A 25,293-nucleotide genomic window follows, 5' to 3' on the forward strand; every position below is an offset into this window, starting at 1 on the left:
GAGGGAGGCAAAGGGCACACATTCCCCTCTTCTCTCTCTCTCCCCCCCCCCCCCAACAATTATTATACCTTCACACACCCCCTCCCCCCCTGCCCTGTAACAGAGGCGAGGGCAGCACAGGGCGGAGAGTCCCCTCTCCCCCCCAATAATTATTATACCTGCACTCCCCCTGCCCTGTAATTGAGGGCATCACTCAAACCAAACATGTCACATCTGGCAGGGGCTGTTCCTTTATCCCAGCGACCCCTCCCCGATCTGGGTCAGAGGCAGAGCCCGATTTCATCAATGAAACACTGCATTAAGCCGGATTCTGTACCCGCAGACAGCCTCTTATATACTGGGGGGAGAGAGAATGGTTCGAGTGGAGTTTAAGCAGCTGAGAAATAATCAGGTACAATATGAAACACATTTCAGGTCAGTAAAATGTATGTCTATGGTGCACTTTCAGCCATGTTTTGCAGCGCTTCGCCGATGCGGTTGGTACACAAACTCCGGTGAACAGGTGTCAAGTTGTGTATAACAGCCTGATCCGTTACAAGGTATCAGAACCAGCAACAAATCCAAACATCTCCAGCAGCCACTTGGTGATTAAGAGCCGAGTGACCCTAATCGGTTGATGTCTTGCATTACTGGGAGCGCTGGTGACCCCTTTGGTTCATTGGTGCACTTCACGTACCCCTGTGACCCCACTGCAGAGCACACAGTTCTCCCCTCCACACCTACACACCCGGATATCACTCATACTAAAAGCCTCATGGTGTTTTGGGTCTGACAGATAAAGGGGGAATTCCAGCCACCTCTGCATCAGATCACTCAGAAATCTAACCCAAAGAAACAAAAAAGGGCAGGGACCTGGAGGCGCCTGTCCCACCCCCCACAGTCCCAGTTTGCATCTCGTATTGTACTGTCGCAGGGGAAGAGTTCGTCCATCCGAGCTCAAGAAGCAGAGCACAGAAATTCACTCATTTATTGCGCTTCAGTGTCTGCCGTGCGACATCCCAACAAAACCCTGCAACAACAAGTGCCTTGTTGCCTTCCTGATTCCACAGCAGAGGCAAACAAATCACATTTGAAAGCAAACTCTGTAAAAGGAGGTTTTGGGTAACTAAGGCCATTGTGCAAAAACTTGAGCCATGAACAGTTTATCTGCTTAACTTTATTTAAATATCTCAAACTTGCACATTTACAAACACTCAGGAATCATCGTCCCTGGGCAAAGAAACAGAGGGTGTGTGTACAAAACAGAGCCGCGGGAGAGAAAATATATACATTTAGAGAGCTTGGTCCCTCCCAGCTGCAAAAGGTACCAGGGTCCTGTAGTAGCGGTAGGGTGAAGGGATTCAGGGCACCTCCAGCTGCTCCACAAACCCAGCCAAATATACAAGATTCAAGTCCATATTTCAAGGAAACAAAAATAACAGTTTCTGGGGGGAAAAAAAAAAAAAAAAAATCTGGCAGGTTAGGTTCAGAGGTCACACTCCAAGCAACACCAAATCTGCATGGAGACTTCCAGGGGACAATGGCCCCCCCCCGGCTTCCAAAGGGCAGTTATGGAGTGCGAGACCTGGGAGAGATTCCTGTATCTCCGCAGAGGTGGGAGAGTTCCTGGGGAGGGCAGGATTTACACAGCGGAATGTAGTCACATCCTAATCTATACATTTCGACGTCATGATTTACAAAAAAAAAAGTGTCTCATAAATAGGATCGTATAAATCTTAAATACAAAATTAATGTCACATCTTCCTTCACGAGTTCAGTGTTTAGATTTCCAAACCATCCAAGTGCAAAGTCTGGTTCTTCTAGAGTTCTGGTAGCTGTTGGCACAAGAACCCACTAAGTTTTGGTGCCACCAGATCTCACGCAAGATGCCTTGAGAGGGGTGGGCTCAGTGTCCCTGGGGGCAGCGTGTGGATGCAGGGCAGTGTACTATCACCAAACCCACGAGCTGCACGGAGATGCACAGCAGCTGAAGGGTTAACAGGTGTCTATGCTGGCAGCTGGGGGTTGAGGTTAAGATGAGCTGGCTGCCCCAGAAGACCAATCCTTTGCTTCTGCTTCCGCTGCTCTGTCATCTGGGGGAGGGAGAAAATCAGGGTATAAATAGACAGAATTAAAGCACACACAGGGGGAAGCGTGGACGCCACTAAGTAGGACGGGGAATTCCATGACCTAGTGTCATAGGCCACAGCGCACCAAATAAAATCACTTCCTGCCACCAATGCTGGTCCCCCAAGTTCAACCCCGGCTCAGCGTTTCTACAATAACTGCACTAGTTCCCAGAGAAATTCGAAACCAGGACAGCCCGCTGCTGGCACCAGCACCTCTGCCCAGCTTCTCCCCCAGGGAGTTTGTGTGCAGGGGTACCCCACCCCAATCCTTCCCCAATGGGTGCGTGACCAAGTCACCCCTCACCTGGTCCTTGAGCTCGGTCAGCTGTCCGGACAAGTTGGTTACCAGCCACATAGTGGATTCCAGCTTCTCCTGCAGGTTCCGCAGCTCATTCTGCTCCCCCTCCGAGTCGCTGCTCACCAGGGACATTGCACGCATGCGCGGAAACCAGTCCAGATTCAGCTCCTAGGAAACAGCGGACACCGCTTTACAGTACACGCTGCACATCCTGTAGAGCAATGCTGCTCACTGGGAATGCAATACGGCTCTTAACCCTTTCCGTGCTGCCCTGCATTACACACCTCTCCGGCACAGGCTAGGATAAGGACTGTATGGAGATGTGTGCGCTCATGATCAGTGTAATGTTACACAAAAATAGAACTGCGACCTGTCTGCAGACTTGCTCATTGAATGGGTGCAAATAAGTGTCCCACCTTTCAACATATATCAATAGTCCACAGTCTGGTTATTTTCTCAATTTAATCAGAGAAAATAGAAAAAAAAAAAAAATCTCAGCATCATTTCAGTTGGTTACATCAGCGGTGCGCAAACTTGGGGGGGGCGAGATTTTTTTTTGGGGGGGGGGGGGCGGGGGCGTGGGTGATTGCAGAGGTCCCGCACTCTTCCAAGGCATTTAAATTAAATGCCGGGGGACCGCGCGAGGCCTTTGCAACCTCTACTTACCGAGGTTCAGCCGGCTTCAGGACGCGTGACCATGGCAACAGGGTGTCATTTGACGCCGCGGGTCACGTGACGACCCCGCGAGGCAAGCGGGGAGGGGGGGGGCGCAGGAACGGCAGGAGCAAGGCAGGGGGGGGCGCAGCAAAATAAGTTTGCACACCCCTGGGTTACATCATTCAGGCATATATAATTTAGTTAGAGTGGAAAATTAGCTTGGGGATGTTAAATGATTCTGAATTCTATCAATCCTGATGCACTCTTTATACATTTCAACAATACATGTTTCTCACGGTCAGCCAAAATATTCTTAGTTAATGATCAACATTAGAACACTGTTTTACTTTAGACAACCCTCTTGGATCTGTCACAAAGTAACTTTAGTTAATCCCATGCTCCTTATTCTTTTAAGACCCATCTCTATTGTATTGTCTTATTTAATTAACCTTTCATTTTAAACTCAAAACCAAATACTATTCAAACATAACAAGTTTCTAAATCACAAAACCTGTCTATATCTGCCCATCTTCAGACTGATTTAACTTCTCTGAGTAGAGGCAGCTTATCATTTTCCAATATAATTTCCAACTTAATACTGAGTTACTTATTTTAAACTGGTTGCACGCAGAGTCCTGGCAATGAATGGGGTTAAGCAGCCCTGCAGGGCACATCCACACAAGGTTCTCGCTTTTACAAGAAAGCACTAAAAAGCTTTAAAGGGGCCGGCCCTACAGCCTGGATTCAGTGAAGGATGAGAGTCCTGCCAACCTTAAATGACAAAATCCCCTGCAGCTCTCCACCCTCCAATTCTGCAGCTCTCCACCCTCCAATTCTGCAGCTCTCCACCCTCCAATTCTGCAGCTCTCCACCCTCCAATTCTGCAGCTCTCCACCCTCCAATTCTGCAGCTCTCCACCCTCCAATTCTGCAGCTCTCCACCCTCCAATTCTGCAGCTCTCCACCCTCCAATTCTGCAGCTCTCACTCATACAGCCTGAAGCTCTCAGCCTCCCCCGTAGTTCCTGAGCGGATGTGTCTGACCACACCACCACTTTCTATGTACCAGGGCTGGAAAAGTCCCCTGGATGCAAACCTCTCACCCAGACATAGGGAGCAGAGCCCAGGAAACAGGAGGGGAGAGAACAGCTGAGCCCACTGCCACTTGTAACCCTGCCAGGCCATCAGGGACAGGACTGACATCCGTGGGACAGTCTGTAGGGCAACAAGGACAGAACTACCTGACAGCACAGGTTTGGTGACAGCTCGAGCAGAGTCTCATGTCGCCTTTAATTATCCTAACACACACCGGAGATACCCTTAGTCTGTCCCCGTCTCCCTCAGACCCTGCACAACACCACAAATCCTTTTAAACAAAGCTGCCGTGACCCTGCTGGGCAGATGATGTATCCTCAGGTACCTTGGGCTGTGTGACCTGCCGTGGCTTATAATAAGACCCAAAGTTCTAGCACCTCTGGCAGTGACCGGGTTAATATGTCTCAGCTGGCCAGAGAAGTGAAAGGGACACTGCTCTTCTGTTACTCTGTGCTCCTCCACTGAGTAATTCTGCCCAAAGCAAAGGGAGGGGGGGCAGGGAGAATGGGAGCAGAATCAACCCCAGCACCAGTGGAATCCCCAACCCTTTCACAAACACGTGCTGCGCTCACTGCACGCCGACAGTAAAATAAAGATTGGGTCACCGAAACACCATCACGTGGAACGGCTGTAGCTCAGACCAAAGCCCGACACCTCTAAGGCCGAGCTTATATGTGCGCGCACGTCAGGCACAATTCAGTACTTGGCTATGGTAGTTAGCCAAGGGTCTGCGTGCCTACCGGTGAAGTAGCACGTTGACGAACCGAGTTCATCCACTCCACTTGTGTGCGATAGTGCGAACTCCATCCGTGCCGCGCGGCTGTAGCACAGGAGATCTGTGCTCCGTGTTACGGGCGTGGTGGAGGCGTCACAAAGCTGGTTTGCCCTCATTGGCTGAACCAACTCACAGGACGCGGCAGTCGCCCAAGACAAAATTTATGGTCTTCTCAAAACGCTGCCTCGTCAACGTGCTACTTCGCCGGCAGGCGCGCAGTCACTTGGCCAACTACTATAGCCAAGTACTGGATTGTGCCCGATGTGCGCGCCCACACAGCGACAATGCTACTATAAGCTCGGCCTCAAGCGACTGCCGCGTGATGTCCGCATCACGGGAACTGGTTCAATGAGGGCGAACCAGCTTCGTGACGCGTCCGCCACGCCGTCAAACGCCTGCAACACTGACCACACGGGTGGCGCTCGCACTCTCGCAAGCAAGTGGAGTGTATGAACTCGGCCCAAGTCTCTGGGTAACAAATATATCCCCCTCCAGACCCTGTAATTGAGTCAGAGTTCTGTACAGGAAGTGGATTCTTCACCCCCAGCTGCCCCCCCACCCCTCCCCCACTGTCTGTGTGAGAAGCCTGCAGCCTAATCCGGTCAGGTGATCCACCCACGAGATGTTTAAGCTCTTGCTAATGAGGCAGACGGGGGTAGGGGGGGGGGGGGGGAGAGGAAGGAAGAAGCAGCAGCTTTGGTCCCCGGAATACAGGACAGTCACATGCAGACACTTTAAAGGTCTCCCTCCCCCCCAGTGATAACCCCCCCACCCCAGGACAGAACAGACCCCAATTAACGCTGTTCCTCGAACCGCAACACTACATTTCCCCCAGCAGTGAAGAGGTTAATGTAAAGGAGTAAGAAGACAGATGCACCCCACAGTACCCCTGGCCAATCCTATGTTCCTTAGGGAAGGCGAGTCCATAGCGAGAGCTCATTTTATAAAATGGTTCAACAATTTCATTATGAACATGGACTCAGGGTACACAGGGTTATACCAAATGAGTAAACATGGGAAGGATGTCCATCCCGGGAGTAATCGGATTACTCGGAGACAGGAAGGAATTTATTTTTCCACTTCTGAGACATCATTGGATGATATCTCACTGGGGTTTTCTGTTTGCCCTCCTCTGGATCAATGTACTGTAAGTAAAAACATGGATACTTTATCCCGTCATCTAAATTTGGCACACAGTAGGTTGAACCGGATGGACATGTCTTTCTTCAACCTCATCGACTAGGTAACATTTCTGAAGATTAATATCCTGCACAGACAACCTCCCCCCAAATAATAGATCCCGCTAAAGCTGCCCGAGGATCTGTATATCGTTCGCCGTGTGCTACCCCACCCCCCCCAGAGTTCAACACCGGAGCCTGGAGGTCAGTGGCTCACCTTTATCATCTCGGCCACATAGCTCTCTGGTCCAGTGTATTCAGTAGAATCTTTCACCTTGACCAGCACAATGAAGCACAGGTAATGCCACATGTTGTGCTCTTCCTTAATGTGCTCTTCAAACGTCACCGTCTTATTGTCAAACTTGTCTCGTTCCAGCCCTGGGGAGGGAACAGAAACTGGACATGACACGGACCACCAAACGTCCAATACACTCAACCGCTGCACTGAAAATCCATTAGACAGCGGGGTGAGGGGTCCCTAGTCTGGAGGTAGAGATGGGAGCAAAGGAGTCATCCGAAGCTTCGCAAAGAGCAAGCAAGGCAACCCGCGCTGGGACAGGTGACCGCGTCACACTATACCGAGCTGATGGAGCAGTCGTCACAGCGGGGCCCCCAGACTCACCGCAGATAAAGCACGTCGTCTTCAGCACCTCCTCCTTCTTCTGCTTCTCGCTCCTCAAATCCGCGAACGTGTCGATGATCACCCCGAAGATCAGGTTCAGCACGATGATTATCACCATGAAGAAGAACAGCAGGTCATATATTACACGGGCAGCAAAGAGCGGCTCCTGTCGGGAGGGAAAGAGGGTCACCCATCAGTGCCCAGTGATGTCAGGTGGGGGAGGGGTGATCAGTAAGAGGAGTTACGCTTCAGCGCAGACTAGGTTACTGCCATGGGTAATCCCAGCAGTTACAGTACACAGGGACATGTGGTGACAGTGGTCCTGTAGAGTCCCATTTACCTCCTTGGAGGGTTTCCTGAGAACGTCTCCCACGCCTCCCCCACTCCGCAGCCCGTGGCTCAGCACCGTCACGATGCACATGAGCAGAGTCTCGCAGGTGTGCTCCTTTTCTTCTAACTCCTCCGGCTCCAGAGGCAACACTTCTGCAGAACACAAGGCTTCGTAACATCTGAACAATGGTTTGATGCTTCGGTCCACTAGAAAAGTGCTGGACCGAACCACAGGCCCCCAAAAACACAGCAATGTTCCAGAGCTGATAATGCCTACTAAACCCAAACACAGAGAGAGTCACACCCCTCCTAACAGGAAACCACTGACCGAGGGTTTAATCAGACACTTCAAGCCTCATTAAAAATGTTTGACGAGACCTCCTGTAAAATACATGCCACCTTCACGGACTAATTTCTTGCCAGTTACTGCCCGTGGACTAATGATTGAGCAGAGATTTCCTGCACTATAGAATGGGATATAGTTCATGCCGACAGAGCTCAATTTGATCAGACCACAATATCTTACCCTGGGCAGCAGTAGATGGGGTACAGTTTCCACCTGACCCCAGTCGGCAAACTTCCGAATACAGGAACTCCCTGGTCATTGTGCCCCCCGGCTCTGACAAAGGAGACGGGGTGTGAATGCAAGCTCCCGAGACTGGGTGGTACAGATACACATGGGGTCCCATAGCTCAGAACGTACAAAGATAAGGGGTTGGGGTTCCACAGCTCACCAGGGAAAGTGGTCTCGTTGGGCAGCCGGTCCACCTCCAGGATGAAGTCGTCCTTGAAGAAGAGGTACCCAACAATGGAGAAGAGGTAGACCAGGATTAGCGCCAGCACGGCCGTCAGGATGATTGAGCGCCCATTCCGAGTCACGCTCTTGATCACGTTGAGCAGAGTCTCCTCACGGTACACAAGGTCAAAGAGCTGGGAGAGAAGAGGGTCAATATGAGCCAAGTAGCCCAGCAAGCCCTTCATATCACACCCATCCCGGGCCCCCATGCATGTGCTCGAGATGGCGCAGACAATTGGTAATGTCACCATCCCTGCTCCTTGTGACACAGGCACCAAAATTAGAGGGTAAGCTGTACGAGACAGGGATTCATCGTGCCTGCAAAATCCCACGTTCAGTACTGCAGACATGGTCAGCAGAGAAGAGAAACCTGACACATAGCAGGAAGCCTTTGCATTGTACATAGCATATGTCCACACTGCTGGGAGGAGACGTTACACAGATCTCTCAGGCGGTGGACCTTACCAGGAGACTGTAGAAGAACTCGTGCACAAAGACACCCATCGCGCAGATCATCAGGTAAAGCAGGTGATAGAGAAACTCCACGTCCAGGATCATGGCCCCATAGCCTCGTGTGAATGTGCCGCGGTTTCCCACGAAGCTAGTCAGGAAGATGATCTTATTGCAGACCTGGGAAAGTGGTGGGGAAGAATCATGATGCTGCTGAGTACACTGGTGGAGAAAGGAGTCGGGGGGGGGAGGGGGAGAGGAGGAGGTCTTATTCTCATCCCACCTGTCAAGGACCCCTTGGTGCACTTAACCGTCAGTGTCTGCAACAGTTAACCCTTTCACCGCAAGAGTGGCCTGCAACACCTCACAAAGCAAGAATTTGCAGGTCCCTCTGTCAGCAAAAGGGTAACACTGTCCCTCTGTAGTAGGAGCCCCTGGCTTCAAAAAGTCTGGATCCTTGTAGCACTGGGTGAGGAATTAGGTTTGCCATCGGAGTGTAAGCTCTATGGGGCCGAGACCCTTCCATGCGATTAGTGTTGTAAATGGGTTTCTCCCACAGAATTCCCCTGGCTAAGTATTGGGTGGGGGGCGGATGGAAGGACTCACGTTAAAAGCCCCCAGGAGGAAGAGGGTGGGCTGCAGTCCAATTGAGAAGATGAGGCGCAAGATGGTGGACGCAATCAGAGCGCGGATGCCGTGCGGCTTCGGGAGAACAATGACGATGGCCAAAGACACCAGCATGGCCATCCAGAGTAGACCAGAGAGACGGGAGTCCAGTGTCCCTGAGAGGAGGGAGAGACACCAATGGAGGGTCAGGGATGTGACTGCCCTGTAGGTGTAGGCCACAGCTGAAGGTACAAGTATCCTGTGCACTAACCTCCTCGAACGCCAACGAATGGATAGAAGAAAGCGACGAGCAAGTTCATGAGCACGGCCAGATTAAAGGAGATGCTGCTCCAGAACGTCATGTTCCGCGAGCACCAATACAGAACGGGCTGCGCTGCAAGACACCAGAGAGGGGAGTCAATGCCTTAAAGCGCCAACCTACCGACACCTCACCCCGAACACCAGCACGGGAAGTCAGGCCAGAGCGCACACTTACAGCAACCCGGGCCACCTGCACCTAAGTACAGAGTGGGGAAGAGAGCACGGACTCACTGCCTGATATCAAACACCTATCACTGTCTGCACAAGCTACTGGAGAGAAGTGTTGGGGGAGATGGTACTGTGAGGGGGGGTGGGGAGGGGGGGGGAAAGAGGAGGGGGAAGGTGCCCAATGCCATCATCCCTTTGCATTTTGAGAAAGGGCGAGTACCAGAGCGGCCATCCTAGACTGCAGTTCCAACCCTGGTCCCCATGGACCCCTCACCTCTCAGCTTCTTCTGCCAGTTCATCTCGTTGAACAGGTCCTCGGAGCGCAGGAAGAAGTCGTGAATTTTGCTGCCTTGCTCGTCCCGCTCCGTCGTGTAATAAACGCGCAGCTGGGACTCCTTGGTGAGAAACTCGCAGATGCTCGGTACCGGGAACACTATCTGCTCCATGGTGCGGTCCAGACGCACGATCTGAAGGGCAAGACGAGGCGAGCACAGCACATACGGCAACTGCTCCCATGGCTCTGCAGTCCGGGCTCGCAGCACCCCGAATATTAATGCACCGATGCGCGCTTATCCATCCCTCCCCTTCATGCAAGGACCCTCCTCACCTCTATCTGGGCTGTGTGTTTGGCATAGAACTCCAGCGCCTGATCGCCCTCCCCAATCTGCACTCCCGGTTTCAGCATGTGCTGCAGCTCTTTGTTATGCCGTGCAAGCTGGGGGGGGCGACAATCCAGTTACATACTGCAATTCCCTCCCTGCATCCTGCTCCCACAGGAATCAGACCCCCTTACACCAGCAGGGTACAAGGGGCAGGAAAACAGGGGAGCAACAATGTGCAACAGGGGGCAGCTGATGGGACATGAAACAGGGGGCAGGAGGAGAAGGGGACCACTTCATGGTCAGTGCAAGCAATTACCCAGACCTGATGTAACATTTACCCGTTACACTGGCCTGGCTAGCTGCCCAACTTTAAGTGCATGATATCAAGGTACGCATTAGCTGTGGCCCAGGTGCACACACACCACCACCTCCTCCCCTCCCTCCCACCCTCCACCCGGAGAAACACACGGCCATGGGAAGCACCGGCAGGTGACCGCTTCTAGGACGCAGTGTTCGAAACAGCAGAGGGAAGGACTCGCATGATGTCCTGGGAGTTGTGCAAGGACAGGAAGTATCGCCGGTTACATAAGGAGCTCACCTGGTGTGCCAGGATATAAATATTATGTCCCACGTTACGAGGAGAGGCGGCCAGATCCTCGCAGCTCTCTCCATCATCAAACTCCACCTCGCCCTGCAAATACGCCTTCTTTATCACCTCCACCTGGTGGAGAGAGGAGAGGGAGAGAGGTTAGGCAGGGAGTGGAGAGAGGAGAGAAGGAGAGAGGTTAGGCAGGGAGTGGAGAGAGGAGAGAAGGAGAGAGGTTAGGCAGGGAGTGGAGAGAGGAGAGAAGGAGAGAGGTTAGGCAGGGAGTGGAGAGAGGAGAGGGAGAGAGGTTAGGCAGGGAGTGGAGAGAGGAGAGAAGGAGAGAGGTTAGGCAGGGAGTGGAGAGAGGAGAGAAGGAGAGAGGTTAGGCAGGGAGTGGAGAGAGGAGAGAAGGAGAGAGGATAGGCAGGGAGTGGAGAGAGGAGAGGGAGAGAGGATAGGCAGGGAGTGGAGAGAGGAGAGGGAGAGAGGATAGGCAGGGAGTGGAGAGAGGAGAGGGAGAGAGGATAGGCAGGGAGTGGAGAGAGGTTAGGCAGGGAGTGGAGAGAGGAGAGGGAGAGAGGATAGGCAGGGAGTGGAGAGAGGAGAGGGAGAGAGGATAGGCAGGGAGTGGAGAGAGGTTAGGCAGGGAGTGGAGAGAGGAGAGGGAGAGAGGCTAGGCAGGGAGTGGAGAGAGGTTAGGCAGAGAGTGGAGAGGGAGAGAGGTTAGGCAGGGAGTGGAGAGAGGAGAGGGAGAGTGGTTAGGCAGGGAGTGAAGAGAGGAGAGAGGTTAAGGCAGGGAGTGGAGAGAGGGAGAGAGGTTAGGCAGGGAGTGGAGAGAGGAGAAAACGCCGGCGCAGTGACCCCCCGACACTTACTAGTTCCTTTGGCCTCATGTTGTACAGAATGCGCTCTGCGTTCTCGCTGTCATGGCGACTCTCCATGATGGCTAGGAGCAGCTTCGAGGCGTTATTCTGCCGGGAAAGAAACGTCAGCGCCTGTGGAAAGGCATCCTGCGCACGTTATTGGCGTCAAACACTGGACTAAAGAGCTTGCACTCCGGCTAAATAGCAAGACCTCCAAAGACCAAAAACACACACACCTAGTATATATGAAACATGGGCCCACAGGGACAGTATAGGATCCCATTCCCAAGGCATTATCCTGTCCAAATACAGGGGCACTTGGGGTTTGTATGGAGCCCACTATATACAGTGTGTGTCCGGGGGCCACAGCAGATCCCACCTTCAGCTCCAGCACCAGGTCCATCCTCTTCCTCCCCAGCGGGTTGATGTCGTTCAGTATCAGTGCTGTGATGATGTCTATGCCGTTGGATTCATGGGTAGCAATGCAATTCTGTGGGGTACATGGGGGGGGGGGGGAGAAAGCGTTCTATAAAGGCAGAGCTTCCCTATTGCACCATGCACACCTTGCATCTCGGATGTGGCAAGAGCTGAGCTAGTCTGTGGTCGGATTTTCACCCCCTGCTTTATGTGCAACGTGAGGGGTATCGTGCGTTACGAGAAGATGTTCAGAGACACCCCGAATTTTGCATCCCACCCTCTGTTGTCTCCCTTTTTACGGTGCACAGGCTCCCTGCGCCCCACCTCCATACCCAACTGTAAAGGCTCCCTGTGCTACCCCCCCTACACCATGCCTGACTGTACAGTCCATGTGTTTCCCTTCCTCCCCCCCCCCCAGTTGGGAACTGTCTTTCTAAGCACAAAGTGTGCAGAGTATTACAACCCGAGGCGTGTCCCAGCACCGCACGTTACATAACACTGTGCGGGTTACAGACCGTTCCAGGGAACAAGCTACACGTGCAGTGCCCCATGGCAGGCGGGTTATGTAATGTGCAGAGCACAAGTATAGAGCTGCTGGGAGCATCCCGTGGAGGTGAAGAACAGGCCCGTGTGTACGGGAACACGTTTGTTTACACAGAGGAATGAATGCTCTATTTCTCTGCAGGACGCGTGCAGAAAGGAGTTTAATAAAATAACGTCGCTCTACACCAGGACAACAGCGCGGTCAGCCTCACCAGGGGTGCTGGGTGGCCATGAGCCGTCTCCACTACACACGTCCAGCATGACCTCCCCCCCACACCCCCTCCCATGCAGCCACAGACCTGGTTTTCGTGGCAGGGCCCCTGACAGTACTCGGTCAGACTCTCCAGCGTCTGGTTGATGAGGGCCACGTTCTTCTCGTTGATATAAAGTCCGAGCAGCCCCAGGCCCCCAGTGGTGCTGCCACAGATACAGTCCAGGAACTGTAGGGTCTCGCACACCAAGTTGTAGTTGGTCTTATTGTTCTGACAGCGCAGGAAGTTCTGTTGGGGACCAGGAGTGATCCGAGCTCAGAGACCCCCATTCACCACAGGGACACCCCCCCTGCCACCCATGAACTCACCCCACCACCATAGGGACCTTATTTCTCCCCAGACACCCCTTCCACCTCCGCACTGGGGGGCCCCTCACCTGGAGGTCCCGGTTGTGGTTCTCACACAGCAGCTGCAGGAAGCGCAGGATGGGCTGCATGATGGTTATCACCGTACTCATCTCCAGCTCGTCTTTGCCCTTCTCGTAGGCTGCCATACCCGTCTCTCCCGCGGAGAAGTGATCGTCGGGATCAGCCTCGCGTCGGTATGAGGTAATCGCCTTCTTTGTGGAAACAGAGGCCTCCAGTAGCTGCTCTCTGGCCTCCTCGGTAATCTGGGTACCCGGCTCGAGTGCTGAGGGGGGGGATAAGGCAACTGCTAAACAGGACCTTCAATGTTAGCTGCAAATATCTCCAGAGTTCTATGAAGTATCTAATTCCTCTCGAGTGGAGAAGGACAGCTTGTCCGAGGCCTTCACACATGATAAAGTGACACAAGCAGGAACTGAACTCACAGCCATGTGACAAACCTAACCAATATCCAAACAAAGTTGGGGGGACAGTAAGGCACTCAGGACCCAAGATATCCCCCAACACCAAGGGGGCACCTGATTATTAGTCTTACCTCTCTTGCGGTGCGGGGTCTCTCGCTCAGACTGCTCCTCGTCCCTCTTTTTGCTACCAAGGTCACTGGTGTTCACAGTCACCGTGGCTTTAATCTCCTGCTGAGCCACCTTCATCCGGTCAAAGAAAACTTTGAAGAACTTCTCAGATTTCTTGTCCTCCGTCAGCCGGCAGAAGAAGGAGTGCTGCAGGAAGAGGGGTCAGCGGTGGGATTACATTAGGACATGGACTTGTGGACGTACAGACACCGATAAACACTCACTTTCGGTCTGACCATTTCTCCTGTCTACAACCCCGATGCACTGCTTGGCCTGACATTGATATGTCTGTTAACCATATCAGCCATTGTGCACATATCTGGCTTGCATTAGGCACTTTTTTTTTTTAATTATGATCGGCCAGAGCATAATATATTCACACAAAATCTAACTGGTCTCAATTCTGAACCAATCAAGAATTTGGGAGGCCTATATGCAATGCCTATTCGTGCCAGCATAGCATTCTCAACTGTGAAATGCGTTGGGAGAAAGCCAGCCGAGGACAGAGTGTAGAAAGCCAATCACGGCGTAGAGCGAAGTGATGCAGCAGAGGCAGTGGGGCCACCCAGAGGCTTCGGAAGCGCAGCCTATCCACATCTGAATGCCTCCCCCAAAAGAGGGGCACTTAATGCATTAACCCCTGAGTGGAGCGGTTTTCTGACTCTATTTTCCTTATATATAGTGTAGTATGTTTTGTTTTTAATACCAAATGTGCAGGAAGAGGCACATAAAATAAAATCATAAGAGCTCACTGCAGATTTCATGGTAAAATATTTCAAATAAACTCCCCCTCCCCCCCCCCCCCCAATCCTCTATTCCGGGCATAGCTCATCCAGCAACTGCTTAAACTTGATAAAAGCTGCAGCCCGCACGGGTAAGAGGAGATCTTTTAAAGCAAGTTTAAAAAAAAAAAAACCACTTATGAAATCTGAGGCTTTGTTCAGAAGATACGAGTTTGACATACGAAGTGCCAGAGAGGAGAATGTGAAGCTCTCCCCGGAGCCTGCTAATATCAGAAGATAGAGATGCCAACATTGATCTATTTAATTTTTTTTAAACACTAGCAGGTAACAGTGGTCCCAAATCTCCCTCCCTCCCCCCCCCCCCCCACCCACTAACTGGAGCATTCGTCTATCCCAACTGGGGGTGAAGGCCTCTCCATGTTATTTGGGGTCCCATCCAGTGGTTATTATACATGACTGACAAGTTATTTCCCTTGCAGGAGATGTACCCCGGCACGGAAGGGGTGAAAGACAAACCGCAGTAATTTAAGGAGCAGAGAATGAGAGCCTGTCCGTAATCTCCTGGGAAATAAGGGGAAACCATGGAAACTGCCTCCCCCTTCCGGAGCGGCAGCAGCTCGCTGCGCTCTGACGCACTGCACACGCAGCTCAGCCTGGCACAGGGAGGTGAGCGGGGCCAAGAGCTCATTAAATCTCCTGCCTGCAGCCAGCTGATATAAATAGACCTTATATAATCTCTGCTGGTGCAGCATGAATGCTTCTTCATTCCGCCCTCAGAATAATGTCATAGCAGGGACATCCCGCCGGGGACCCGTGACCATCTGAGCCAGCAGGGACGGGGGCCACCTTTCCTCAGCGAGGGGGCTGCTATTGGACCAGCCAAAATCACAGATCCCAAGGATCCTGATCAAGACAGGACGAGAGATTCAGATATACAGAATATCATGACACCGTCCCAGTGTTCACAGAACAAACAGTGTCAGGACAGTGAGGTGACCGTGCTTGTTAATATAATGCAGGTGTAGTGGGACAGACTTCAGTATGGCTGCAGACCTCAAAGGCCCTGGGGGGCATTTATAGCACCTCTACTATAGCTATAATGGTTCTTACCGATATTCTCCTAGTGCTATCATGGCAGCACACACCTGTGGCAACAAGCTCCTCTCTCTAGGCAGGTCAGAAGGCTGAATTTGGAGGAATAACTACAGAATAGAAGGATTACTTCCTCTCTTCCAGGTTAGTGTTGTATCTGAGTAACACGAAACACAAACAGGCCATAAAAAAAAATAAAATAAAAACCACCGAGTGGGGAGTTATAGCTATAGGTGTATACTGCCATGCCTGGACTAGGAGAATACGTCGGAACGAACAATTTTCTGCGTCCCATTGCCGCACACCTGAGGGATGTCCCACAGGAAAACGGAAAATGGGAGATTAAACAATGTGCAGGACATTCCTCGCATAGGCTGCATCTTCTAAATAAATAAAATAAATAAATCCAGGTTTGTGGCGTTTCACGAAGGTACCGATATCTGCCCAAGTTGCCGCTTTGCATACACCTGCCGGGGAAACTCCGCTTTCTGCCCATATCGTAGAAACTGCCCTAGCGGAATAAGCTTTAATGCTGCAGGGGGCTGGCTTCCCTGCCCATCTGTAATAATCTGGGATAATAGCCTTGATCCATCGAGACTTTAGATGCTGCTTGCCCTCAAGCTCTAAAAAGCGACGGAGGGAAGGCAGAATTCCTCCATGGTCCGGTTTCTCTACGGAAATCTTTAAACCGACAAGATCTAAAGAATAGAATTCCTTGTTATCCCTCGGATTCGGACAGAACGAAGGGAGAATTAAATCTAGACTGAGTAGTACAGTATGTGACTTTAGTTCTAAACTCTGGTATATATGTCGAAGGATAACTTTGTCCTGAAAGAATATACAGCTGTTTGGATGAAAGCCTGAGGTTGTCGCTACCCTTCTAGTAGAAGTAATGGCTACTAAGAAAGCCGTTTAACGTTAGCAGTTTATATTCCGCTTGAAGTGGTTTAAAGCGTTTCTGAAAGGTTTTACAACTAAATTGAGATTCCAAGGAGCAATGATCTTCCCAATAGGTGCTATTTCCCAATAGCCTTGAGAATTGTGTTTATTAAAGGATTAGTGGTTAGAGATGCTCTTCTGAAGGCACTGAGCTGCCTCCGGGACCTGGATTGCATTGACATTGTTCCAAAAGCCTAGCTGGAGAAAACCTAAAGTCTTGAATGGATGTCTGCTTGATGGACTGGATTATGGAAACCCATCATCTTCGAAAGGTTGACCACAATCTGTTATAGTCATTATAGGTAGAATATTTGTACACCTGCAGGGGGTGAATCATTGAGGCGACCGACCTGGGTTTCTTTAACTTCCGCCTCTCAAATGCTATCAAGTAGAGTCGATCAAGGTCTCAAGACTAGTTGCCATGGGAGGTTCTTTGGCTAGATGAACTAGCTCTGTAAACCAGGCCCCCATGGGTCAATATGTAACATGCTAGTTCTTGGGCTTTTTCCATTTTTATTTTGTGGAGAACCCTCAGGGGTACACAAACTGGGGGCGGCACGGCAGTTGCAGAGCCCCCACGCTCTTCCCCCAGGCATGCAAATTAAATGCCACGGGAGGTGTGAGGCCTCTGCAACTTCCCTTACCTGCTCTCAGGCGACACGTTGCCATGACAACGCGGCGTGAAATGGCAACGCGTCACATGACGCCATGACGCATAGAGCCAGAGAGCAGGCAAAGAGAGGGAGGGGGGCGAAGGCAAGGCGGGAGCGAACTGAAAAGTTTGTGCACCCCTGCTCTAACTCATAGGAAGCCTGGGAAAGGGGTGGGGGCGGGAATGGAAATGCCACCTTGGCAGTCATGGTATCCAGGTGATCTGGGCCGTCTGCCCGATTCATGGCGTATTTGAGAACATTTTGGGCTGCAGAGCCCATTCCCCTTGTTGGATCTGATTCCGGCTGAGAAACCTTGGGGTAAATTCCTTGAGTAGATCTTGAAAATTAAGTATTGCCGGCTAAATAACTAATTTTGCTGATGCTGGCTGAAAGGAAACTCGTTTAGACTGCACACTCCCTGGACAGCCAACGCTCTGGCATCTTGCTGTAGAAAGGGGGGACCTTTAGCCTGAATCTTAGAGTGGGTGAGGTCTGTCGGGCTTATCCCATTCCTTCTTGATCATGCTTTTAAACACAAGAATGGAGCAGGATCAACAATTCTTTTTTGCGAGTGCTGACAAACATTCCATCTTGCTTTGTTAACTGGTGCTTGGGTAACATCAATTTCCATGACATCCCCCCCCCCCCCCTCTCTCTCTCTCATGACTTCATTTTCCATTTCAGCAGAGTAAATAAATACACATTTTAATAATAGTTTGATCTTTCTGTTCACTCTTTGGATGAGGAAAAATAATCTCAAATTCCTCTTCGACCCCCGAATCGGAGAATAAGACACTGGCTTTATGATGCCGATGGCTCCATGAGAAGGTGGAGACTGTTTAAAAGACTCAAATGTGTCCTGCGTTGCTTACTTCCATCACACGAAGACCTCCCGTGCTTGCAGGAGCAATTCCTTTGCTGCCACCTCCTTTGGTCGGGAAAGGGGACGCCACAGGATAAACATAGGTGCTTTGTTTTTGAGGTGGCCTTTTTGGTCTTTGTTTCTACCACCTGTGGTTTTTACCTCTAACCTGCTGTCCATATTTGTTTCCTGCACAGAAGATGGTCTAAAAAGAGAAGTAGTATTTTGGGATAGGCACCAAAATACAGAAGATAAATCTGAATGAAAACAACCTCAGAAGCAGAAATAAACCTCATACTCCCCTAGACTAGGAAAGCTATGGGCACCATGGTCCCTACTTGCAGTTTACTTATTGGTTGACGGGGAAACCAGAACTGACGCACTTCGTTTGATCGCCGACCTGCTCCAGTCTCCTATCGCTCAGGCAGAGCATGCAGTGCCATACCGATTTGGGTGCTCTGGATACGGAGTCTATATGTTTATTATTTGTTGTATTAAAAACTGTTTCTATATGCTGGATTCTGATTACATGTCATGTCTATTTGTCTGAAATCAAATGAAAAAAGTAAAGAAAGAAAGCACTCTGCCCGCAGCGGTATTGCAGCATTGGGTTGTTTGAGGGTAATTCCCTCCAACAGACAAGAACACAAAACTTTGCTGACTTGCTGAAAACAAAATAAATCAGAGGACATCTGCAACTAGAGAACAGACCGGCCTTCACATGAGCATTTGGCAAACTAGCAGTCATGTGGTCCCTGAGCCAAAATACAGGCAATAGCCCTGAAAGCATCAGACACCAAACACCCTCCGTCCTATCTTTAGGTAGGACAGAAAAACACCAACCTGGAGAGGAAAGAAGCCTTATATAGCCACTCTGCCAAATTCTGCCTCCTACCTACAGGGAGGAGCTAGTACCCACAGGTGTGTGCGGCCACGGGAAGCAGCAGGCCGTTACAGGAGAGTGTGGAAACCTGCACTTTGTTCCTGCTCATTTCCGAATAGTTGCTTCGGCAGCCGAGTCCAAGGGCCACGTTTGTCCCACGGCCGCCAGCTGAGGAGCCCTGATCTACCGAGTATAAATCTGAGAGTCTTTATCCCGTTCAGAGCGCGAGTCACAGAAAGAAACTCCACCTCCCACTCCAAAGGGCAGGCACAAGGTATTAAAACAGACAGCTCCCAAATTGGGCCTGAACACCTCTCACACAGGGTACCTGATGAGTTGATCAACACCAAGCAATAAATAACCCTCAGAAACTCTGGGTGCACAGAGTATTAATCACAGAAGCAGTCCCACAATTTGCCCCTTCCCCCACCCACCACCCAGTGATGCCCCTTATTGCAGTGGGGGCATTAACAATTTAGCTACTGTTACCAGTCTTTCCTTAGCATGGCATAACTCATGGGCAACCACTGGCCTCACCTGGATTGTGGTGTTGCCACCCTCTAGCAGTGCGATGGCCAGCAGGATGCTCTCGTGAAACACACGGTCACTGGTCGCGTTCATGATGAGGTCAATTACTAGGTCAGATGCTCCCTCCTTGTCCAAGTGACACTGCACATCTGATAGGGTCATCTCCCCCCGGCTGATGGTCCCCGATCCAGAACTTCCTCCTACAGGGTGAGAAATGAGCAAGTGTTAAAGCCAAGCAGGGGAAAGTCTACATCCCTCAAACCAGGCACTTGGCCTCTACTCGGATGCTGAGCGTGCAGTGTCCATCTCTAATCTGAGCACCCACCTACTACCACCGACTTCCCCCCGCCACCTCCGGATAATGGGCCGTTCCCGTAGCTGGTCAGACTCTCGCGTCTTCCGGCTGGGCGGGTGGTCCCATAGTAACGATTCACCAGAATCTGCCGCAAAGCCTCCCCCTGTAAGAAAACGGAACGGTTTTCTCCAGGCCGTGCTGTGTTCTAGAGTTGCACGGAGCATTAGTAGGGGAGCCGCCACTGCTGCAGAACCATGGATGTGAAGGGAGCTTTGTCTCCGTGTGACATGTCCCACATGTGACAGGATCTGCGTGTCTCGTTAGCTCACAACATTCAAGTCTTAAACCGAGGGCGCCTCACCTTCTATACGAAGTCTCTGAGCTTCGTGCTCCAGACACTGTGCACAGCACTAATAAGTGGAAGAGGCCATCACAGGAATGTCCATGTCACCTGGGTAGCAGAAACCTAACCTCCCACCCACAGCTAAGCAGAACTGCCTCCTCACCCACTAGACAGCAGAGCATGGAAGGGACAGACAGCCCTGGCCTCTCACACCTGCTACCCGAGGGACAAAACGTAGATCAAGAGAAGACCGATGTATGATGGCAGATCAGACACAGGAGGACAAGTATCAGACAGGCATCAACAATATCCACTGCAGGCTGGAGGCAGCACATACAGCCTCACATCCATACACTGATAGCATCCCTAGGCGAGGACAGAACAGAGGGGACGGAGGGCCAGACAACAGTGGTACATACCCTCATGACATCCTGCAGCTGCCTCAGGGGCTGGGCTTGGTCGAGCTCCTGTGATCATGCAGAGACTAGGTTTGTAAATGGTGCAGAAACCCTCTCCCTCAGCGATTCCCACACAGAGGGGGCGAGCAGAGAGCAGCAACATGCAAGACTGCCGAGGGACAGCACATTCAGCAGAGGGGGGTGGGGGGGGGGGGGAGGGGGAAAAGCATGCAAGCACAATGCACGCACCCCCCCCCCCTCCCCTCCCCCATTACATTTCAACTCATCTGGTCTGTTATTTTGCTTAAGTGCAGTTTCTCTAAAATTATTGCAGGAGAATCCCGGACTACAGAGTATTTCCTGGTGATACGGACTATTGCTGAACTACAGGAGATGTTTTACCATCAGCAACCCCTCAATCACCAGCCCCAGGGCCGCACGCCCCCTTGGAAGTCAGTTTTGTGGCAGTAGATTATGGTTTGCGACTTGTAACGGTTTAGATACGAGCCGATGCGCATGCGTGGGAGGGAGGTGTAGGGTCCAGACCAGGCCATGCGTTCAAGACCCCCCCCTACTACAGCCAAATCACAGATAGGGCAACATCGCAAACACAAGCCAAGCAGGGGAGCCTCCGTGAGAAACTGGAAACATGTAAAACACCTAAAAACTAGATACAAGACAATCAAATACATGATCAACTGGCTGAAGGATCCACAAGATTCCAAACTGAGCTTAAAGTCCAGTGAGGCCAGAGGTTGGGCAGCACCTGCAGGCTCTCGGCGAGAGCGCAGACAGGATGGCTCGTCACAGGAGTGAGTCAGTGAAGGAGAAGGACACGGGGACAGGACAAGCATGGCAGCAATCCCAGAATGCAGCACTGACGTTACACACCTCTCCTGACCCCTGCGTGTCCAGAGTCTGAAGCCAGAAGCGTGGGTGGGGGAAGAAAGAAGTGATTAGACAAGGACTTGGTGACCCCCCACCCCCCCAGGAGTAGACAAAGTACATGCAGGGGGCCCACTCATGAGGTCCGTGCAGCGTGGGAGTGACGTGGTTACAAGGACACTGTATAACAACACCTATAAACACAGTGACCCTTCCCAGTATAGAAGAGCCAATAGCCACCCCCCACTAAACTAGAGACTCCATAGTGTATGTATAGATTTATTTATATAGCGCCCGGTGTACTCCATGCTTTGCAAAGGGGTGTCCCTCTATGAAGAAAGGCGCTCCTAAACCTGGGCATTTCCTGGGGGTGAGGAGGAGAAGCCTCCATCCCGGCCAACAGAGGAGCCTCGGGAGGGAGGGAACGGAGACTGTCGCTGGCTCCCAAAGAGCAGAAGACTTGCAAGGACACACGCTATGGCAAATCCATGGCTGAAGATTAACCCCCTCAGTGCTGAAAATGGAGTTCGAGGGATACAGTCACGGTCAGGGTGGTGCTACCAGGCTGCAGAGCAGGGGCAGCAGCCCACACACGTAAAGGTCTTCGTTCACGTGGCCCTTTTTAAAGTGGCATAGTGGGGAGTTTAACAGAAGTGGAAGGACATGACTTGCCTGGACTCTGAATTTGAACTGCGTTGGAGAGGAGGAGAGTTTCCATCAGACGCAAGAAGACGCAGCTCTCTTCTCTAGAGCGCCTCCACTCATATTGCATTTCTCTCACTCCCACTGTATCCTTAATGGTCATTGCCCAGCCCTCACCGCGACACTAAGGGCGCACATAGTGCCGGTAACAGCGCCAAAGCAAGTAGATGCAATCCGTCGCGTGCGCCTATAGTGGGTGCGACACAGCGACCAAAAATCGCTGAAAATCAATAGCTTGATATACCGCGACGGCCGCACCACGAGGCTGCAATAAGCCAATCACAGAACCCCCCCCGACGCCACCGCCCCTTGCAGCCAGCGACATCGCAAAAGATCAATTACCACTTATGCGACAGCGACGGCACCAGTCGCGTCGCCTCCAATGTAGCCTGCACGATAAGCTCGGCCCAAGCCGCGCTTGGAGCGCTGGCTATGCGACCGCTGACGTCGGCCGTCGCCGGAGCCGTTGCGATTCCAGCATTCTGGTGCAGGAAGGGAGGGCGACAGGGGGCGTGAGCGGGGCGCCCTCATTGGCTGAACCGCTCACGTGCCGGTGTCACGCTGCGCAAGTAAATCTCAAATTCCCTTGACTTCAGAGATTTTGGTAGCTTTGTTGCTGCGCAGCGCTGTCGCCAGTACTATAAGCGCAGCCTAAACCAGCACTACTACCCCTGCCATGCCTCAACTCTTTATATTTACTCTGACCTCACTGCTTTTCAAACAACCTATTTCTCTCCAGCAGCCTCATTATGTCTCTAACCCATTCATATATCTCCATCGCTCCTTCCTTCCCCACGTCTCATTTCACACGAACTCCATTCCTGTTTGCGCCCTCTGACACTACATCTTAAAAACACCCCTCTTTAATGCAGGGTATTAGCACGAGTAGCTCCGTGGCTGATACTATACACCTCGTACAATCGATCTTGACCCCCCCTGCAGATGCACTTATCAGAACACCCTCCTACTGCCTCTGTACGTTGATCCTACTTACCACTTCGATTGTAAGCTCTTGGGAGCAGGGAACCCCCTTCCTATCATGCCTGAAGCGCTTATTCCCATTGTGTTGTATTATGTCGCGTGTATTACGGCTCTGAAGCGCTTTGTACATAGATGGCGCTATATAAATAAAGATATACATAGCGCCCCAATCACTGTATCCCAATGACCAGCTCATGCCCACTGCGCCCCCGGTCTCATGCCCTCAGCAAGGTGTTTATTGGTAATTAGCAGTGAAGGTCAGTGTGGCACAGCTCAGATTCCAGGAACAGGTAGCGGTTATGTAATGTGTGTCCATGAGCTGGCACATCCCCCAGGGCTGAAAGCAGGACAGCAAACTGCAAAGCCAGGAAAGCAGCACCTGCTCCAACACGCACTCAACCCGAGAGGACCGAGACAAACTGCCGGCTGGGGAGACGTGTAGAGCGTCCCGTCTCATGTCTGGTACCCAAGGCTCAGAGGATAGGAGCCCACACAGCACCCCACCCACTCACCAAATCCAGCCACCCACCGTGTGGAAGGATTACACTGCATGGACTTCTATTGTAACTGGTTCATGACTAAGGGGTCTGCGTGCGACATTCAGGTTTACTGGACAGTGGCAGCTGCAAGCAGCTCTTGGCTGTAGAACAGGGTTAGGAATGAGACCAAAACACTTTCTCAATTCCAGAGACTCTAGAGATCATTCAAGTTGACATTGCAGCTCGCAAATCAGTTGAATATTAATGTGACAGGAGACTGAGAAGCTGCCCCCCTCTCAGAGGTGGTTTTGGGTGTTTCTCTGGTTTTTAACTTGGTAAACAAGATCATAAAGGTGCAGTATCCACAGCTCCAGAACTAAACCGCTCCCAGACCTTCCACGCACCCAGTGCAGAGATAACACCACACGGTCTGAGGACACAGTCTGAACTTGAAACCTGCCCTCCTCCCTCTCCCCCCCCTCCCCCTCACACCCCCCCACCGAGCATTTCCAGGCACAAGTACTTCTGGAATTAACGCTTGTTTACACGGTAACCCGTCCCCTCCCGATCAGTGAGTAACGCCAGTACTGCTGGTTATTGGAGCGCTAGAAAACACAGTAGAAGTTATTAAGCAGGCACAGGCCTACATTTATGGGAAGTGTGCCATTCTCTGCCCCCCTCCTCCTGCTTCCCACTGCCAGTTAATATTTCTTAATCCTATATTTATTCCCACCTGTCCTGACACCCAAACCCCCCACAGGTCTAAAATAAGACAGGAGAGTTACGGCTGGTGATCTATATGGCTCGGGGCAGCCAGCTCACGCGCCCACGTAACATGGGATTCAGGTTCCAACTGCAATGCCAGCTGCAGCCAGGAATGAGAGCGCTCTGCGTGTGCCATGTGACCAGGGCAGTGTCACCCAATCCCCCCCCCCCCCCCCCCCCCGGCTGCACGGACAACACAGAGGCTTTTAAATAAAGCTGGAGACGTACAGAGACGACCATAGCAGGACACAGCTAACGCCACTCGCTGACCACAAGAACATCTTACGTGACAGTATGGGCAGCAGCAGCGCCCGGCTCCCTCTACAGACATGCACAAACTGCAAGATGGTATAGTGTGACATACATGGGCAGTAGTGCCAGGCTCCCCTCAGCATCAACCTCTCTCTGTATATACAGTTGGCACAGTGGCACTGCCATCTGCACATGGGGAGTATATTACTGGTGGCAGATACAGGGAGATCGCGTGCAGGAAAGGTTCGACCTTTCTAGAATAGAGGTACACAGGGATATGCCCAATGAGTGACACAGAGAGAGAGTTCTGACCCAGGGAGACATCCCCGGAGGAAGCAAGTTTCCTGCCTTATGGAGACATTATTGGCAAATGTTGCAATGGGATTTGTTTGTTTTGAATCAATACTATAAATAGAGGACGAGTCCCAGCCAATTAGATGTACTGAAGGATGGCTGTGCGCGCGCTACACGCAGGAAGGAGAATCTAACAGCAAGTAGGACAGACAGAAGCACAGACTGCGAGACCACAACGGGACCCCCCAGAGATGCAGGGAGGGGGGACAGGAGCAGGGCAGGCCCGGCCCGTGGCAAGCACGGACATTGTAATGCCACGTGTGGCTGCCTCACAGACAGTTACATCTTAACTCTTTTCCCACTTGAGGGACAATACATTGCAGCCACCACTAAAAGGGTTAAGATGGGTCACAGCTAGGCCACCAGTGACCAGGGAAGGGTGGGGGGGGGGGGGTGGGGGGGGTGGGGGGGGGAGGGGGGGGGAGGGGCAGGGGACAGAAAGGGACAAACTTATCAAAACCTCTGAGACTTCCAGCGCAATGAGAGCTACCAGCTGCAAGAGAGCAGAAAGCACGTG

The 25,293-nt window shown here is 51.7% G+C and overlaps 1 protein-coding gene across 10 annotated transcripts in view; it reads right to left on the reverse strand.

The window, feature by feature from the left end:
- Window positions 1-1,141: 1,141 nt before the first annotated feature.
- The window catches only part of ITPR1 (inositol 1,4,5-trisphosphate receptor type 1), a 99,159-nt gene continuing 75,007 nt past the window's right edge, over window positions 1,142-25,293 (reverse strand). For 3 of the 10 annotated variants that reach the window (XM_075574705.1, XM_075574702.1, XM_075574704.1), the window contains 23 exons: window positions 25,237-25,269; window positions 21,250-21,276; window positions 20,380-20,427; window positions 19,648-19,780; window positions 19,332-19,522; window positions 13,586-13,769; window positions 13,062-13,315; window positions 12,713-12,913; window positions 11,833-11,943; window positions 11,466-11,561; window positions 10,603-10,725; window positions 10,010-10,117; window positions 9,677-9,869; window positions 9,185-9,307; window positions 8,914-9,089; window positions 8,323-8,487; window positions 7,796-7,991; window positions 7,588-7,680; window positions 7,072-7,214; window positions 6,732-6,897; window positions 6,327-6,487; window positions 2,413-2,574; window positions 1,142-2,072 (listed from right to left, as the gene is read on the reverse strand). In XM_075574705.1, coding sequence (XP_075430820.1) covers window positions 1,986-2,072; window positions 2,413-2,574; window positions 6,327-6,487; window positions 6,732-6,897; window positions 7,072-7,214; window positions 7,588-7,680; window positions 7,796-7,991; window positions 8,323-8,487; window positions 8,914-9,089; window positions 9,185-9,307; window positions 9,677-9,869; window positions 10,010-10,117; window positions 10,603-10,725; window positions 11,466-11,561; window positions 11,833-11,943; window positions 12,713-12,913; window positions 13,062-13,315; window positions 13,586-13,769; window positions 19,332-19,522; window positions 19,648-19,780; window positions 20,380-20,427; window positions 21,250-21,276; window positions 25,237-25,269 — 3,174 coding nt within the window. In that variant the 3' untranslated portion in view covers window positions 1,142-1,985. Of the gene's footprint in view, window positions 2,073-2,412; window positions 2,575-6,326; window positions 6,488-6,731; window positions 6,898-7,071; window positions 7,215-7,587; window positions 7,681-7,795; window positions 7,992-8,322; window positions 8,488-8,913; window positions 9,090-9,184; window positions 9,308-9,676; window positions 9,870-10,009; window positions 10,118-10,602; window positions 10,726-11,465; window positions 11,562-11,832; window positions 11,944-12,712; window positions 12,914-13,061; window positions 13,316-13,585; window positions 13,770-19,331; window positions 19,523-19,647; window positions 19,781-20,379; window positions 20,428-21,249; window positions 21,277-25,236; window positions 25,270-25,293 lie in introns of those variants that run through there. The other 7 variants (XM_075574710.1, XM_075574711.1, XM_075574703.1 and 4 more) reach the window with 6 other exon arrangements.

Source organism: Ascaphus truei, chromosome 17 (genome assembly GCF_040206685.1).
Source record: "Ascaphus truei isolate aAscTru1 chromosome 17, aAscTru1.hap1, whole genome shotgun sequence".
Taxonomy (NCBI): Eukaryota; Metazoa; Chordata; class Amphibia; order Anura; family Ascaphidae; genus Ascaphus; species Ascaphus truei.